The sequence below is a fragment of the Patagioenas fasciata genome, chromosome 1 (assembly GCF_037038585.1).
Source record: "Patagioenas fasciata isolate bPatFas1 chromosome 1, bPatFas1.hap1, whole genome shotgun sequence".
NCBI classification, from domain to species: Eukaryota; Metazoa; Chordata; class Aves; order Columbiformes; family Columbidae; genus Patagioenas; species Patagioenas fasciata.
Genome location: NC_092520.1, coordinates 207,868,626 through 207,888,019, shown reverse-complemented (window position 1 = coordinate 207,888,019; position 19,394 = coordinate 207,868,626). Strand labels below are relative to the sequence as shown.

At 45.5% G+C, this 19,394-nt stretch overlaps 1 protein-coding gene across 9 annotated transcripts in view; it reads right to left on the bottom strand.

Annotated features, from left to right (window-relative positions):
- The window catches only part of FRMD4A (FERM domain containing 4A), a 388,388-nt gene that overhangs the window by 89,944 nt on the left and 279,050 nt on the right, over positions 1-19,394 (bottom strand). For all 9 annotated transcript variants that reach the window (XM_065829459.2, XM_065829460.1, XM_065829457.2 and 6 more), the window contains exons 3-4: positions 14,432-14,526; positions 6,268-6,360 (exon numbers count right to left, since the gene is read on the bottom strand). In XM_065829459.2, coding sequence (XP_065685531.1) covers positions 6,268-6,360; positions 14,432-14,526 — 188 coding nt within the window. The remainder of the gene's footprint in view (positions 1-6,267; positions 6,361-14,431; positions 14,527-19,394) is intronic.

Here is a 19,394-nt window from a genome sequence, read left to right as displayed (position 1 = left end):
GAGGAGGAGACATCTCTTTGTCTCTCTTATATGTAACATAAACTGCCTGCGAGCTTGGTGTGAGGAGTTACCAGCTCAGTGCTGGTGTGGAGACTGCGTGTGGAAGGAGCTCAGAGAAGAGACGACTAGCAATGAGGATGAGAACAGAGCACCCCAAAGTGCCAAAACATCTCAAGGAAGTTCCCTGAACAATCCTGGGAGTATCAAGCTCCACGGCAAAGTGGGGTTCAGCGCCACCCTCCTTGCAGCTCCCCCTGCAGAGGGTTCTGCAAGGGAAGAACAGAGGAACAGAGCAATTTGTGTATACATTTTCTCCCCAGCATCTTCTCCTGGGTGCTAGCAGGCGAGATGAAGCATATCCATGGGTGAGAGAAAACTCCGCCACTTCTTTCCCTCTCCCCTGGCTGCAAAAATGATGTATTTGATAATCTCCTCAGACCTCTCTCCCCTGTTCCCATAAACCCCTGTCTCGCACAATGGGGCAGAGAGAGGGTTGCTCCTTCTCTCTCCTTGGAGGGGAGAGACGGGAACTGGTGATTCCTCATTCCTTGCGTGGAGCAGTGCGGTGCAGTGCCACATACACCTCTCTGGTGGGGAAAACTCTGGATGGAGGAATATCCCATTATGAGTGAGACAAATAAATTGCTCTGGTTAATTTAGTGTGGTTCTGTTCTGCTCTTCCTACCACAGCGAGCTGCTGTCATCACCAGCCCCTAATCTAATTTCTTGGAGAGGTACAAAGCTGAGTGGAAATGAATGGCTCACACAGCCATGGTGTGCTGGGATCACCACATGAGTGAGTCGGGCAAGTTGGGAGCATGATGGCATGAATTTGCACCCTGTGCATGTCTTCTGGCCAATATGGGTGGCAGCAGCAGGTTGTAAGGTCCATCCAGCCCTATGAACAGCCTCTATTACCAACCACTGTCTCCCTTCCAGGGTTAGCTGTTTCCAAACGGTCTCCCACTTCTCTTATTGTTAACATTAATCCTTTTCTAATGGAACACATGTTTAAAGACTGGATATAAAGGACAGCTGAAAACCTAAAATAGCATAAGGCCTCATTAGCAGCTGAAATCTGGTCCGATTCCGCTCAGGCAGTCAAGCAAAACCTTGTAGATGAGGAATGCCTCCTCAACCCCGGCTGTGCCGACCCCATTTGAAATAATAATCTGAATCTATGGGCTGCCCTTGATGCACACAGAGGGGATTCATCAGGTGAAAAGAAGTAGCTGCAATGTAGATGCCTACGTCTGAGTAGGGGTTTCAGGTCAGAGAAGAGACATAAGTATTTTAAACTGCAACTTAATGAATTCCAAAGCAGTCATCTAATATAAGTCGAATGAATTGATCCTGAAAAATGCCTGTTTCTTTCCAGTGGTTACACAGGGAGGCTGCACTAATTAGCCTTGACATTGAACCATCTGCCAGGTAAACATCTCAGGTTCGGTGTGGTGAGTCCCACCTCAGACATCTGCCCCATCAGCCTCAGACCTGGGCCACCGCTGGTGCACACAGAGCTACATTCCTTCAGGGTGAAGAAAGCGATGGCACGCGTGAGCTTTGCACTCTGTGTTTCAGTGCTGGTCTCTGATTTAAGGCCACTTTGTTCTATAGTTACTGTGGTAACCTCTCAAAACATCTGACCTCAATATTGAAGTCCTGAACCCCCACGGCTCCTGTGCTGACTTCAGCCTAGCCAGTGCATATGAACACATGCCAGACATTGCTGGACACAGGCATTCCTTTGTGGGAATATTGCTGGGCCATAGATACAAACTCTGCCCCACAGTGTATTTGAGTATTGAGGATTTATTTTTTTCTTTTTCCCTGAAAGAAAATAATTTCCACATGAGAAATGTTCTGATTTAGCGTGACGACTTCTGCAGTGAGTTGACACTCTTTAGCTGGTGGAGCTACCCTGAGAGCACACATATTCATTCGTGGGAAAAGATCCACCAGTGAGGTGAATGTTATTTGCTGAGTTTGTTCATATAAATTAACAGTGTGACAGACAACTGGAAGGTAAAGAGATCAGACCCATGCTGGTAGTTCCCTAGCTAAGGATTGCTAATCCCACAAGGCCGTTGTTTGGGAGAGAGAATTCACTGGGAAGACTGGCCAGCTTTACTTTCCATGAACGAACAGCATATCTATGCTCTGGTCTGTTCTCGTCTCAAAGATTTACACAAAGGGAGTCGCTTTACCTTCCTTCCCCTGCCTGGGTGAGTCAGAGCAAAAACCTTCCTTCCCTGCCAAAACTATAACAACCTTTACTGGAAGCCCTGCCAGCTCTGTTTTCCTCTGACCTCCTTGGTGCTCCTGGGTTCTCCACACTTTGTTCACATTCCTGCCCTTCGCCATACAGCTCATGTTGTGAGGTCCAGCTTCACTGTCCTAGTCTAAAAACAAAATCAACTAATTAACTCCTCCATCCTTCATCCCCATCCTTCACTTCACCTAGACTTTAGCTGGCTTGGTTTGTCTGGCTCCTCAGTTTGTTGGCCTCCCCACTCTAAGATGGACAAGGAATTACTGGAGGGAGTCCAGCAGAGAGCTACAAAGATGATGAGAGGTCTGGAACATCTTTCTTATGGGGAGAGACTGGGGCTGCTCAGCCTGAAGAAGAGAAGCTGAGAGGGGATGTCATCAATGTTTATAAATATCTCAAGGGTGGGTGTCAAGAGGATGGACCAGACTCTTTTCAGTGGTGCCCAACAACAGGATGAGAGGCAACAGGCAAATGCTGAAGCACAGGAAGTTCCATCTGAACATGAAGAGAAACTTCTTTACTTTGAGGTGCCAGAGCCCTGGACCAGGCTGCCCAGGGACGTTGTGGAGTCTCCTTCTCTGGAGACATTCAAACCCACCTGGACACCTTCCTGTGTGATCTGCTCTGGTGAACCTGCTTTAGCAGGTCGGTTGGACTGGGTGATCTCCAGAGGTCCCTTCCAACCCCAACCATTCTGTGGTTCTGTGATCTGCACTGTAAACCCTCTGAGGCAGGGAATAAGTTTCACCAACAACCATGGCACTCCCTCTTGCTTTCACGTATGGCTTTAAAGCTATTTAAAGGGATATTAGCGGAGTCTCATAAAAATAATATTGCACAAGGATAGCCATGGGGCAGCTCACAGCTGCCTGAGCAGTTCTGATTGCTTCCTAGGTTCCTAGTGCTGTGCTTCCAGAGAAGCTGTAGATGACAACCTGAAGACAGAGAGGCTTCAGTTTGCTGTGCAAGTGTACAAGGGCAGAAGCAATTTCTTCTGAACTAATGCCTAAGAACATCCTTCTTTGACACAGTGCTGTGAAATTTTTCATCTTTGGTTATGGAAGAGCGTAAAGAGACTGGACATCAAAGTTCAACAATGTCAAACGTCAAGGAAATGTGTGTCAAAAGACAAAGCTACAACAGTGCTGCAGAGATTTAAACAAGGGAGGAGAATTTCACGCTGCAGAACTTGTGAAAGCTTCTATTTTCAGCACGGTTCTTCCAAGAAACCTTTGCTTAAAAAGGCATGCCTCCCTTTAAATGTACTTTCAAAGCAGTCTAGAAATTATGGCATCTTTGGTGGGCATGCTGCCCATCAGCATTGCTGCAGGCATGTTAAAGGTAAAAACAATTTGATGGTCACATAAAAGGTGAAAATGGTTCCTTTGTAGCTTCTCCTCTTGACAAACTACCATTTAGTGGTTTTGCCTGAAGCTTCATGTCTCCAGTTGTTACCCAGTCTGGTGGAACTACACATTTACTTTGACTAGAGGGAAAAACCCACATGATAGCTAAATCCTGATACAGTAAATAGATTTATCTGTAACAAACATTTGGCACATTCAGTTACTTGTATTACTATCCCCCCAATTAGGACCCCCAGCACGAACCTAAGCTTTTTCAGCTTGCAATAATGCAAGAAACATATCTGCAAACACAGGCAAACCTTTACCAATGATACAGTAGGTGTCATGGGCACCTGTTCCCTTAACAATTAGTACATTTGTAACTATCTATGGTACAGCATTAGTTATCTTTACTTTCCACCTCCTGATATCAGGGGACAAGAAGCATTCTGTTTAAAGGTATGGATATGGATGGCTCTGCAAACTGTTGTGCACCTTGAGATTATTGAAATACAACCCTGTCTATGGATGGGTCTCTTCACAACCTTTTCTTCAGCCCTTGCTTTAGTTCCCAAGCCAGAACTGAAACTGCTGGGTAGCAGATACCTGGGGCCTTCCCAACTTCAGCCAGCTGGCTGGCATCCATCTCTTCTCCAATTGCCTTCTGCTCAGATTAGATTTGGAGATGGACATGGGAACTCTATGTGCTGGGAAACTTCTTGCCAGAGTCTAACATCCACAGAGGAAATACACAGTAGAAAAGCCCTGGTAAGTTAATGCCGTTTCCTAACTTTTAAGTCATCTGGTCTTCCAGTCCAATTCAAATCGTAACTTGCTGTGACAATCCACTCATTACTACCACAAACAAGAGTATAAGCCCATAGTCAGTCTCGTTTTCACACACTTTTCGGATACTGAATGCTGACTTTTCTGCTATGGATTTCGCCTATGGATTGCAATTCCAGAACAGGATAGGTTACTCAATCACTAACTGTTGTATGGATCCATAGTCCTAAGATGTCTCTTGGCTAAGATCCTGCTAGAATGCCTTGTCTCCACTGTGCTGCCAACTCTCATAAAACAATACAGATGGCAATATTTATGCTCATTGAGTGGTCTTTGAAATGAATATGAGAATGGCTCAGGAGCACCGGCTTTCACACATTTAGCAGTTCCGCTCCTCAAATCTGCACTTAGTTCTTGCTAAGTCAGAGCTTTCCCTGCTTTGTGTGGGATCCCTGTACTGGTGCAGACTTCTCAATTTGGCCCCTAGGCAAGATGCTTGATAACAGAGCTGCCGTCTTCTTAATGTGTTCTTAATTTTTGTTGGTTTGTTTGTTTTTTAATCTGCCTAGAAGTCTATTAGTTTTGCAGAAGAGCACCAACAGTTTTGTGTAGTTCTAAGCACAAGTGGATCTGGATCATATACACTGGAAATGTTTAGATCTACCCTTATGGTTTGAAGCACCCAAAATATAGACTAACCTCTTCTCTTGGGAGACAGCAGGACAGTTCTGGAATCGTGGGGATTTGTCCTAAGATAGATCCACCACTAAATATGGGGACGTAACAGAACAAAGAGTCTCTTCCCTTGAGAAGTCTCCCTTGTAATTGAAGTTAAATGAACAACTATCGCTATGCAGGGGAAAAAGCTTCACTCAGGGGAAGAAACTCAAAAGTAGGTCTACATTTTTTGTGGGTACTATGAAATGAATGAGAGTGATGTCAGATGTAATATAACACTGGAGTGGAAAGGCTAACAGAAAAAGACAGAGTAACACTGCACTGGCTAGTTCTAGACATCAGCTATCCATTAAAAGTAAGTCAAAACCCTCAACTTAATTTTGTACATATGCCATCCCACCCCCAGCTTCTCTCTGGGTGTTTTAAAGCTGCAAGAGCAAATTTGTCTTCTCAGAAATTATCTCCCTTGGAGGCAAAGTCACTGTGCACACAGGAGCACCGGCAGCTTCTATCGGCTTCCAAATACTAACAGTTCCTTGCAAAATTCCCGCATGAAGAGAAACGCTCCCAAACTATGATAATCTCCATTCAAACCTTTCTAGTCTGGTCCAGTTTATGAATATATTCTATGCCCATGCAGAAGCCAACTGGTTGCCATAAAATGCCATAATTTGCTATGTGTGGGTAATTCATTATACCATGATGTGGTTCAGTCCAGAAGGCAAATACGGCAGAGCTATACCAGGATTAATTTGGTCCCTGACACAACGCACACCCTGGGCATAACCCAGAGGAAATGGGTGACTCACTGGTGAGTATTTTCTCTCCAGGTGACTGGCTCAGGTTGAGTATCCTGACAGAAAGACTTATTTGTTCTGCAGTCCTACCCAGCTTGGACTTCCAGGAGTTCAAACCCCACAAATAAAAATGTAAAGACATAACGTTTGATCTTGCCCTCATACACGTTTCTCTCTTGGCAGCAATGGGTGTTAGTGTGGGTACTACTCATTTACACTTGTATAAGAGGAGTTTCAAAGCTGAAGAGCTCGAAAAGAACCTCTATAAAAGTGTTTGTTTGTTCACAGGCATTTCTACAGCGTGAGAACCTCACAGCCTCGTTTCTTGGCCTCTGGGAAATGGGTCATCCACAGCTGTATCCCATGGGAAGGGCTTCCCATCACTTACCTGACACAGAAGTACAAAACAACCGGTCCTGACTTTTTGGGGAAGTCATGTTCCAGCACCCGGCGGTCCAGCTGAAGCCAGTTCAAGTGTCCTCTGCCAAGAGAAGAGACAGTTTTGAACCCAGCACCAAAGAGGTTTCTCACTACGTGTTGCAATGAGGTCTGAGGTGTTACAAAGATGCAGCAAAGTCGTACTGTTTGCCCTTGGCTATTGCATGATGTTTGAATAAAAACACACAGTAAATGTTTGAGGAGTGGAGGCGACATCATCCTGGCACCATTTCAGTCTGGGAATTGAACAGCTAAAGTTCAGTCTGTCAGGATGAAAGCTGACAGGGCAGTCCAAAATGTTACGAGCTTCACCTTTTTCATTACAACCCCCTGGAGCAATCGTATCATTAAAAGTTCTGTCAAGATTTTCATTAGAAATCCTTATTGCTAAGAGTTTCCACAATATTTCACTCAAGGCTAAACCTGACTACACAGCCTCAGACAGTTTATTTACCACCCACACGCCTGCAATAGCCTCTGTAAGTTTTCCCAGCCATGGTTTTTCCTCCTTCAGAGAGCTCCTGAAATACAGCTGCTCCATGAAGCGTTCCAGCTCCAATTACCACACGCTGCCTTTTCTTTTGCCTGGATGGTACCTGTCGCTACTATTTTCTCCTATAATTTATCCATTCGTGCCTTGCTGCTGGAAGCTTTCCTGAGCAAGAGCTCTGGTCTTTGTCACGTTCCCCACACTGTGGACTGCTGTGTGTAGGTGAGAGGTATTTTATAATTACCATTATTTGTGTTACAGGGGCATCTCACTCCCCAGCTGAGAAAAAGGCCCCATTAAATTAGGCACTGTGGAAATATATATGGTAAAATTCAGGCCCCACTGAAGTTGGCAGGAGTTTTGCCATTGCCTTCAGTGATGCTTGGGCTATGTCCTGTGAGCGTTTTGCTATTGATTTCAGTCAGAGCAGATTTCACGCAAAGGGAGAGGTGGCCCTTGCCTTCAGCGCTCTGCTGTCTAGACAAGCAAGGGGAGAGAGAATTGAAGTGATTTTGGGGAGAATCTTGCAGCAAATAAAGCAGGAAATGGAACTCAGATGCCCTGAGCACTATTCCAGTCCTTATATGCCATCTCTACAATAATTCTTCATTCCTCCAAAAATGAAAAAAGAAAAAAAAAAAGAAAAAAGGGAAAAAAAAGAGGCTTGGTTTATAAAAAAGTGTTAAATTAACTTCTAGGGTTACCACAAGCCTTAGCAATGTACCCTGTCAGCAAACACACTCAGCTTTCACAGGGGTCTGCTGTTACTTCTTAGCAGCACGTGTGCTTTGGGCAACTGAGAAGCCCCTTTGGAAAGCAAGCAACAACATCTATTTAGCTCTTTAACCAGATTTGTAGCTCCCCACTCCATCTTTTCCAGAAAAATAAATAAAGGGGAAGGTAGCAGTTTCAGGAGGCTTTGAGTCACCTGGGTTCAACCTGAATTTCTGTACAGCTGCCCTGGTTTATGTAGATGCAGAAGAAGATGGGCAGCTCAGGGAACTTCAGGGCCAGGGAGCCCTGGGCTGTCCTGGAGATCAGCTGGGACATCATGCATAGACTCATAGAATCATTTTGTTTGGAAGGGACGCTTAAAATCATTGAGTCCAACCATAACCTAAATCTAGCACTAAACCATGTCCTTAAGAGCCTCATCTATATGTCTTTTAAACTGACTAAAGGATTCAAAATTACTTTTGAGCTCCACTAATTGTTCCAGTGGGTTCAGGATCAGACGTTTATAAATCTCATCTCACATTGTGCCATATAGACGTCAGGCATTCAGTTTAAGCAGCCTTTGCATCTATTTTGCAAGAATATCAAGTCTCTCATCTACCTACAAGTGAGATGTGGAATTGGGGACTTTTAAAACTCATCCTAAACATCTTTTGATGTACAAGAAAGATGAAAACCTTTTTTTATCCCCTGCTCTAAACATCTGTATGTTTCTCTCCAAGATATTTTAGGTCTTAGCCAGGCTTGTTTGTTTTTTCTTTATATAAAGTTCTTAAATAAGTTTTTTCTCTGTTTTTTTTTTTTTTTCCTCTAGGTAAAGAGCAGCCTGAACTGTGTTTTAAGGGCACAGATTTACTAGCAGCGTGGCTACCGGAAAGAGGTGACATAATGCAGATTTTCAAGCCCAACTAATCCTTTCATGTGCCTCCATCACTGTACATGTGCTGAGAGCCAATCTGCCCAGCCTGGATCAGTGCTGGATACTGGGCAGGACTGGGGTAAGGCTGGCCGTGTTAGCAGGGCTGGCTATGGGGACTAACTGGTCTTGTTCTCAGCCAACTGCATGTGCAGCACGATGGGGTCTCCATCCGTCATTTCTGCTGCTGGGATACAGTTGCCCAGCACTAGTGTGGGATCCCTGCTGTGTACTTTAACTAGGCTCGGTTTTCAGGAGACAGGTGCTCCAGGGTGTCAGACAAGAAGCCTTGTTGAAGATTCTCAGCTTGGACACCCAAAAATTAGAAGTGGCCACATTTCCCACTGCATCCCCCTTCTTGCAATCTGTCCTTTTTCCTTTTTTTTTTTTATTTTGAAGTTTTCCTTCAAAAGGATTCAGGCTGAAATTAACTGTGAAGGCCACAGTACACAGGAGTATTGAAACTAGACACGCTCACCTGTTCATGGCCAAAGTACAAAATGAGCATTTATCCATGTAGACCAAGGTAAAAACACTGCCAGAGCAAGAAAAAGCCACAGTAAACCAGGCATCCTATCCTGAACCTGTCCAGCTGCATTTGTGTCACCAGAGTAGCAGCCACCAGCAGCTGATGGCATTACACACCGGTTCCCACCGAGACCGATTTGTTGACAATGGACTTACTGTCTACTTCTATGTTTATTCAACAGAAATGTCTGGGTTTGCCTAAAGTGTACAATGAAGGGTTGAGGAGACGTGGTGTACAGAACAATAATTCACTTCAAGGTATTTCTTATTTTGAAAAGACTTGATCTTTTCATTCGCACTGCATTTTAACTTGAGAAACTGGTTGATATAATCGGTGCAAAGAAAATATATGCATATATGCATGCATACCAAATGACACATTTATATCGTACATGTACGCGGGTGTGAGTACTGAATAACACATTTAATTGCCACTGAATTTTTGGGTTGAAGAGTTTCATTACTCTCATCTGCATGGAGCTTAAATCCAAAGCTCCTTGAGAGGAGGAAGGTCACTTAAATCACTGCCAGGAGTTAACTGCTCACTGTACTCAATTACCACTTACAATCTTTCATCGCTGAGGGCTTCTGCCCTGCAGATTGTCACCTAACTCCTTGTTTGCAAGCGTGTATGTGTGGCATGTTGAGAACAGCAGCAGTGAAGAGTCACTGGCATCCGCCTGCGAATGTGGTTTATCGGGGAGCCAAACTCCAGTGCCGTTACACCGCAAACCGCTTGGCTCTGGAAGCTGTCTTGCTGTCTTCAGAACTATTCATGGAGCACAATCCCATGTAAGACAGGGAAAAATATGGGCATATAACCCCAGGCATATCGTAATCCTGACAGTTTACATGGACTGATTTAGGCAGCTTGCACTGGGATCCCATTCATACATGCCTATGTCTAGCTGCATTCCCTTCACGGTTCAATTTAAAGACACAAAGTAGCTTTTGTTTCATTATTGCCATTGATTCGTTCGAGTGTTTATATCAGTGTATTAACAAATGATTGTGCAAACAGTTTTTGAGTGACCTATAGGGAGATTAAATATTGGAAGCCAGATAATTTTTCTCTGTTAGTTGTACTCAGGTTGGCAGTTAAACTGGTCTGCCAATAACAAATACATAATTGCTTTTAGAAAAACAAACTGGGTCCATTTAGGTTACAGACTGAGTATGGATTTTGGTGCCCAGGGTTCATTCTGTTGATTGCAGGCAGCAGTTTTGTTTTCTTTTAATGGGGCTTTCAGTAAAGAATGGTACGTCAATGGATACTTTGCCTCCAGGTGGTTCTGTTTATACAGTTTTACTGGTTAGTGTCCAGTTTTCTAAAAAGTGGATCCACATTGATTTGTGTTATAAAGCTATTTGGAACAATAAACCAACTCACGTCCCTTTAGTGTCAAACTCATGTTGAATTTAATGGACATTGAGAGAGATCAGTTCACATAATAGAAACCATATAAACTATTCTACATTTCTGTCAATCACAACAGAAACAAAAAACCCCTTTAAGCTCACAGATTTTCTCACTTAAGGTCTTAATCCTTCAGCAGAAATACTTTTGAAGGGGTTGCAAAGCTCAAGGAGCTATGTGAGTTTAACTTTACAGATTTTGCAAAACGGTGGACTTGGCGACAAAGGAATTGGAGGGTTGCGCCTTCCATTGGACTGGCCATTCAACCAGAACGTGGGGCACTTGGTCCCTCATTTTGGCTCTGCCATATGGCTGTGGGGTGGGAACAGGTTTCCCCCCAATTCCCAGAGATAAGACACTGTTCCAGGGAAAAGTGGTACCCTAATTTTCCCTTGCCATCCCCTTGGTCATAGAATCCTGGGCTATGCAAGGGCACTCTCTGCCATCACCGTACCATGTTAGTGTGGTCTCTAGAACAAGTGTAACACAAATAACTCAATCCGTTGCAGTTTTTATTCTCTATATTAGCTGAAGAAGCTGTTCTGCAGGTTCTGCTGTGCCAAGGGAGCAAAAGGGTTTTGGCCAGCTTTTGGCTGGGGAGCTGTGGGATGCAGAAGTTGGTAGTTCTCCATGGAGCAGGTGGCTCATGTCTAAGGACAAGTAAAGGACGTGGAAAACCTGCTCATGGCCCAGATGGGTCTTCTGCAGCGAACAGGAGGGTAATCCTGACCGCTTGCTCTCAGTCAGCTCTGAAAAGGCTTATGCCAAGGGGAAGTGTGGTTAGGGGAGATTTCATATATAGCTGAACCAAGAAAAGCAAGACCTTTCTCCACTCCTTTTCACTGTTAATCAACCAGCATATAGCTCTTCTGGCTTCACAGGAAGCTTGGCCCCACGTGCCGTACATGACACCCTTTTGACCTCTGCTCTCCCCCAGTTAATGGCTCATGCCATAAAGCGTTTCTATGATCATTAAAATAGGAGGCGTTATTCTCTCTTCCATAATAGTCTGACAATCTAATTTTAGTCACGCTGAATGCCGTAATGACCCTATATTATCACAAGAAACTATTAAGTCACCAACGCAAAGGTTGTTCCTATTGATTTTCTTCTCAGGTTGTCATGATAGAGCACAACTAATGAATGGAAATCCCCAGTTCAAATCATTTCTAAATAAATTACTCTCATAGAGCCTTTACTCTTAAATAGAAGAATTGATTTAATACTTTAGCGGCTTTTCTTCTTTCTAAACTTGCAATTTAGCCAACCCCAGACTGCATTTATGAACCAAGCTTGTTCTGTTCTAGCTGGTTGTGAGTTCCTTTCAAGTAAGGCACATGGAAACCCATTGAAGAGGAGGAAATCCCTGAGGGCTTGTGTCATAGAATTAAAGGTTTTCTTTTTGTGTGCCTGGTCTATATCAGCTGTAGGGCTGTGCTAGGTGCTCTGTAAACACACATTAGGAGACTGTTTTTCCTACTTTTTGAAGAAAGAATTTATTTTTAAACTGCCATTTCACATTGCAGGTTAAGATCTGTATTAGAGAGAGCCCAGTTTGTTTTATGAAGGTGACATGGGACATCCTTTTTCAAGACCCAGTCCAGCTCCCCAGATATATATTTCTTGTCTGTGTTCAGTCAACTAAACCAATAATTGTTTGTGCCAACTTTTTTCAGAGCTTCTTACAACTGAGGGAGGAGCAATCACAGAATAGTTTGAGTTGGAAGGGGCCTTCAAAGCTCATCTAGTCCAACACCCCTACAATGAGCAGGGACTTCTTCAGGGACATTAGGTTGCTCAAAACCTCATATATTTTATATATATATGTATATATAACATTATGCACATTTTTTTTGGTCAAGATTATTTTCACATCATTTAAGAAGCCCCAGTGTAAGGGCCAGGCTCACTACGGGACAGCAAAAGGGCTGCAGACGAAACTTCATATCAGCTTGGACTCACTGGCATGCTGCTGGGTTGACTAGATTTAATGAAAATTTCCCAAATTTTCCATCTGGGTTGGCTAAGCTCCTGCTAAAATGCACCCTGCTCCATCTCAACTACAGGTCAAGGAGGTGATCGAATGAGCGGAAGTATCACCTCACCCTTTGAAATCTCGTCTAGACAGTGCGAATCCATCTGCATCCGCTGTGCATCTCTGAGCGCTGCCTGGATGGCCTCCATCAGCCTCTCGAGCTCCCTCCCATCACTAACGCAGATCTTTGCTCACTCCACTCTGTGTTAAACCTGGAAGCCCCAGGGGAGGCTGGGCTCTCTCTAATTGCTGACACCTCCTCATTAGCTTCCTGAGCGCTCCCAGGGGAGCCCTGTGCCTGCTCGGCTGGTCTGAGAGCTGGGACTTGCTCAGCTGCTCTCTGTTTGCAGTCTGACATGTGTTTCTTGTTTTTAACCTGTGCTCTTAGGCCTGTTGAGGGAACATTTTCATCTCTTAGTCTGCTTTGGCTTCTCTGCAAGGCTCTCCTGCACCCCTCAGGCAGCATCCACTGAGTAACTTGCTCTTCCCAGTAAGAAATAACACCCTGGTGAAGAGTAATTTCCTCCCTCTGCTTTATAAGTTGCCAGTACCTCCTGCTGTTCCTTCTTTGAGGACCAGTCTCATTAATTTGGGTAGGGTTGGAGATCTCCTACAGGGCTGAGCTGCTTGTGTCAGTGAGATGGGGTGGATTTTGGGCTCTCCTCTGATTCAGGTCCTGCTTTGGCATGCACCTGGTGCTGAGCATCCCTCCATCCTGGGACCTGTGTCCTGAGATGGCTTTGGGCTGCCCAAGGCAGGCGCTTGCCAAAGGAATTGGCTTTAGAGGGGAGATTACTGCTGAGTTGAGTGTGGATATGTTTGTGCAATTATCCAGCCACCTCTGATTACCCCATCCTGAATCATTATTCCACTGGATAATTTACATTTCCCAGCAGGAGAGTGGAGCTGGCTCATGACAGCAGTACCGCTGACTCAGCTGTTCTTGGAACACAGCATTGGCTTGAAAATCTTGGGGTTTGTCAGAATATAGGTGTGAGATGCCTCTCCCTGATTAATATACAGAAAAATCTATTGCAAAGCAAGGTGGAGAATGGTGGGCATACATATGAGATATAGTCCATGTGTCAAGAACAGTCTAACTACAGAGAGAAACCAGGCAGCTGGAAAATAGTAGCAGAGACTGTGCAGTAGCATTGAGAAGTCCCAGTTTAAGACTAATCATAGCATTTGGCAGACCTTTAATGTTTCTCCAGCTCTGATTTTATACTTGCCTTTTAAAGAGAGGGTAGAAATGGGCTGTCTTGGGACAAAACCTTAAATTATGTGGTAATATCAGGACTTTGGGAGCTGGAGTTCAAGGCGAACAATCAACAGTGCCTGAGATGACTGCAGTGTCAGGGTCCCATCCTTTGGTTTAGTGTAAGACTGTTGTGTGATTCCCGATGAGCTCAAATCCTTTCCACAATGAACGTTTTCTATTTTAAAATGCTTTTTGTTCACGTGAAATTTGGCAGTCCCTTCCTTTCCTACACTTTCTTCTTTCAATTTTTCAAGAAACTCTAATCTGGGATATAAAACATCAGAAATAATAGAGTGATTTTGTGAGGTTTTTTTTTCTTGAAATGATTTAGCATTTTTTTAAAGCATGCTTGAGTGAATAAACTGATTAAAACTTTAACATTTCTGCCAATCTGGTAATAATTTTGAACTAGCGAGTGGATCTTAAGTCCATGAGATCTTACATTAACCTTTTACCAATGCCAAATCACACAAACTCTTTGAACGTGGGATTAGGAAGGGATTGTTGCTACCTCTGTACACCTCCGACTGTGCTTAACTCAGCCTCCAACCCTTGGAAGGAGAGACAGTAGAGGACAGACTCCGATGTGAGGTCCATGCCTCCCTAGACCTTGGTCTAGGACTTTGGGGTTCTCAGGTCTTCTCCACTGGCCATTTTGCTCATGACAAAACTCCAACGAGATTTCCTGTGATCTAAGAGTTGCCTCTTAGGTCCTTAATTCCTCGCACTTACGTTTCATCTGTGAACGCAATTCCGAAGTACTCCTTCTCCTTCAGGTTGAAATGAGATGCCACCAAATCAAGCAACTCCTTGGCCAAAAGCTTTGGCTGGAAAACAAGAATGAAAGAAGGTGATTAATGAGGAGAACTTGGATGTAACTGCACTGTGCTGCTGGAGGGAAATGCTCTCCTCGAAGGGGCTCCACTGCTGTTGTTTTATGTTCCCTCTGGTGTTCAAGCTGAATCTGCAAGCACCATGAGCTCCTTGAAATGAGCAGTAGTTTCCCACCTAGGTAAATACTAAAAACCTGGCAATTTTGACATCTTCAGTGCTTAATGTCTCTGCAGGCAGTTGACCTGCTGCCTGCCAGTGTTGAGATCTACCCTGACCAGCTCACTCGTGCCTCTCTGATAACTTTAGTTGTTAAAGCTTTTTTATCAAGGACCTTTGCAAACACATTTCAGACACCCGCTCTCACACACACAGCACAGATGTACGCTCATAACACTAAGAAAATACATAGTGCCAAAAGATAGGATGTGACAGGACCAAATGAGAAGTAAATGACAGCACAAAATAGTTTCCCATTCAGTAGTGCTTGTCATTTAGGGATTAAGATTTATGCACTTGCAAGGAAAAAGTAACACACACTTTCAAAATAGGTTTTGTAAGAATGTAAAAGCCAAGCTCAGAGAAACTGTTCACCACATATAAAGGACAGTGCATTACTGCCTTTTCTGCAAAACCTTATTTGACTTTTAGGTTCAATGCTTCCTTCTCCCTATGAATTTCTACCAGCTCTGCTGAGCTCCTGTGTTTCCTGCTGGGCTCCTGAAGTCTTGACCATAACAGAACTCTTGTCCTGTCTATCACTGGTAGGAAAACAGGATACAAAGGCTCCAGGTAGATGCAGCCTGTGAATCCACAGCCTGTAAGAGCCCCAGATGCCAGAGCTGCGATGGTTACAGCAACACTGACACAGGTGAGAGATCCCAACAGCGTTCCCTGGTGACTGCTCATAAGGATTTGGTCTACAAATATCTGTGCTGTGAACCTCAGTGAAAATAAAGCTCTTTGCAGGCTTGATTGCCCCAGCAAGTCTGCCGAACCGCTGAGTCAGAGTTACCCCAGACATGAACCTGTCGTTAAATGGAGATGAAATGATGATACTGTGCAGAAAATGGGTGGCGGGAACCTGAGAGCCCTGCTGTTCTAATTGACTGCCCTGTCCTGTAAATACAAACGCAGCTTGTGTTGAAAAGAACACCTTATTTGTACTTAACTCCCAAAGAGATTCTTAAGACTCTCAACCTCTCTCTAAATATGTCCCTAAGCCCAGCACTGTCCTAGTACTGACACAGCTGGTCCAAGCCTGAAATTCTTCCCTGGCATTCACGTGAACATTATGCCGTCCTCCACCCACCCGTCTGCCTGCTACATCCCAGCGCAGTTACCAGCAACATCCATACTGCTCTTTGTCTGTGCACCCAACACAAAGGTGGTTTCTAGGTCGTGCCAGTGAAGAAAGAAGCAATAGCTGTGCCTAACTGCAGCACTAGCTGAAAGCAACCTCTGAATACGAGTCAAGTTGCTGTGTGGGAAGAACAGCCTGGCAGGTGACGAATAGGTGGGATGCAACAAGCTTCATTTTAACTCCCAAATCAGACTTCTCAGGCACAACTGTTGGAGTATCTGCTATGTCTACACTAGGTGCTGCATTGCCTTTCACAGACTCCTGAACTAGCTCCCAGATGACTGAGTAGACCAGGCATGGGGCCATGGTCATGTCCTTCGTCCCCTTGAGTCCCTTCAGGGATCCAAGCCAAGAGCACATCAGCTCCACCGGTCTCTTTGGTGACTCCTCAGATACTTCTCTCGTAGTATTGTGCTGGTTGGGATGGGCATTCTCAGCATCCCTGTCTGCTGTAAGATAAAACTCCCTTTGCCAAAGCATTTTAAGGACAAGCTACAGTCTGGCTTATGAGGTACCCAGGTACTGTGATGAAGAGGATGGTAAGACCACCATGTGAATTCAGAGATACAAAGGCTCTGTGCTTGTACTTACTGGTGGCGTTGGTTGAGTTTTCAGCTTAACGGCAGAAAAACGAACACAAACTTGTGAAGGAGAGAGAGGAAGAGGGTTTTGTGCCTATCTGTCTACAACTACCTGAAAGGAGGTTGTAGCACGGAGGATGTCGGTCTCTTCTTCCAAGTAGCAAGTGACAGGACAAGAGGAAATGGCCTCAAGTTACGCCAGGGATAGTTCAAATTGGGTATTAGGAAAAAATTCTTCACAGAAAGGTCTGTGAAGCAGTGGAATAGGCTGCCCAGGGAACTGGTAGAGTCACCATCCCTGGAGGGGTTTAAAAGGTGCATAGACAGGGTTTTTAGGGATATGGTTTAGTGCTAGATATAGACTATGATGATCTGGAGGGTCTCTTCCAACCAAAATGATCTGATATGCAGTCTGAGATTCTAAGTGTTGCTTTTCCCCCATTCCTGCCCAAGCCTCCCTTCTCCTTTCTCTCCCGATAGGGCCAAACTCTCTGCACCAAAAGGGGATTTCTTCCCAGCCCAGGGGTGGGACTGCATGGCCAGTGATGGGTGGAGGGGAGGGCAGGACTGACCCCTCCACGGCCAAGGCCACTGGTGGGGCAGTTGGTGGAGGTGAACCTGAGCATCCGCATGACAGTGTGCATTGCTGGTACGGCACCGTGTGGGTGGCACTGCCTGGCTCCCAGTGCTCTGGGGTGACTCAGTTATTTTGATAGATGGGCAATTGTGCTGCCAAGCAAGGAAGCAAGCCATCGGCCAACCTTGCTGGGTGTCCCACCTGAGAGGACGAGGGTGGGGAACAGGGGCAAAAAAGCGTGCCTCAAACACAGTGGCATTTTCCCAAGCCTGGAGAAGCACTTGGAGGGGATAGGTTGAGCTTTTGTATTTTGCAAGAAGGCAGAACAGATCAATAAATGGCTGATGTGAAACAAACTGCCCATGGGGAAGTGATGGGTCCCTCAGCTCCAGCCAGCCAGCACGGTCACAAGGAGTGCAGGACAAGGGGTGAAATCCCCTTCTGATCTCCAGCCACATCATGGAGCAGTGATGTCCAGCTCCCTCACCCACGCACTGCTGCATCCAGCCCAGGCATCCAGTGAGGAGCACCTGCCTTCAGCCACCCTCCCCAGGCGAGATGGGTAAACACAACACGTTGCCTCCTTATCTCTGCTGAGTGAGACCTGACTGCTGAAAAAGCCACGGCAAGGTGGTCGATATGGTGTGACAACATTCCCTTTCTACTGCCCAGCGAGGGCTGCTCCTCCGCCAGCACAGCCCCCCTCCTGCCCCCGGGGTTTGGCAGGGACATGATCTCCACTGCCCTTGCCTGGGGCCTTCTCCAAAGCCTGTGGCAGCAGATAAGGCAGGATCACCCTTTGCCTTGCGAGATAAAGGAGAAGAACAATAGATGCAGACACAGCACTGGAGCCGTGCCAGGTTAGTTACTGGGCCAGTGTCCCTGAAGAGGCTTATGGTGGTGAAGTTAAGCCCTGCTAGTCCTCTCCAAGATTACTTTCTGCTCTCCTCTTAAACTCTGCAAGGTTATTGTCCTTTCCAGTGGGATGAGTCCTGTGTCCTCACAACACCTGATGGGCAACCTGAGTCTCTGGAGGAGAGAGGAGGAAGGTATCTTCTCCAGGTAGCAAAGACTTCTCCAGACAAATGTGTATAGCAGGAAAACCCTGTCAGGCACAAGCTGAGCTAAAACCTGTCCCGCTGTCTCAGGAGAGACCCACGGACTCAGTGTTAACAGTTAATCTGCCTGGCATTCGCAATGGGAACGGCTGAGCAATGACCTCCTTTCATGTGAACCGGGCAGACAAAGAGCTCATTAGCGATGCCTGTGGCAAGTTGTTTTAATGCATTATTAATTTCTGGACTTCATTTTTCAGAAGGATATTCATTTTGCATTAATAAAACTTCCGTCACAGACGCATTAAAGAAGATGGGGACTGGTCTCTGGGAGCAGGGAAATCAATATGAAGTGCGCCCAGGACCTTCTACATCCAGTATAGTGGGATGGTCAGCAAGATAGATTGTGAATCCCTCAGGAATAACAGTTGGCATTCAAACCAGAAACCAAACTGTGTCCTCAGTGCTGCAGGGCTGGACTGTGGTGCCCTGTGAGCTGCCCGGGCAGCAACTGGGATCTGCCTGCATCTGCTGCCCTTCATCTCCTCCTATCCACACCTTCCTGGCATCCTCTATGTAACCTGCATCAGAAAAAGCAGCCTGGGGGAGGATGTCAGAGCTGCAGCTGGATGACCAGAGCTTGGGCTGGAGTATGCCACGAAAAGATCCTGCAGTTGGAGCAGCCAGGGCTGAGTGTGCTTTGCTGGTGGGGGTGAGTTGTCAGAGCAATGTGATTGAGCCAGTTTCCCCTGCTGCTCCCTCCCGCTGCAGGACCCTCCTTGCAAAAATGCACGTGAAGAACAATGCACTGCAAATCAACTGTTATTTTCACTAGAGAAATCAGCAAAGTCCCAGTTGTGGTCCCAACCGTGTCCGTGGAAGACCCTGCGTTTGGGGAGGCTCTCCCCCTGCCATGACGAAAGGCTAAGGGAGTCTTGCTTCTATATAGTGGAATTTTAGGCACACACACCAGCCATTTCATAGCCAGACACTGTTCCTGAGGCTTTTCTGCATGGCAGTGAGCCTGGTGCTTTCCCAGCTCTGGAGTCCTACCTGTACTCCCTAATCCCAACCTAGGACAGGCAGCACTTTGCAGCTTGGGCTCTCTGGACTTGCAAACACAACACTTTCCACAAAACTCCATTGCAATTGCGTTGTATTGACCAGAGATATCATGGCTGAGTCTCGCAAAGGAATGTGTTCCTCTAGTAGTACCTTCAATTTGTATCAGTCCCTGGAATGAAAACTGAGCTGTAATTCAGTAAAGTACTGAGCATTTGGATAGCAT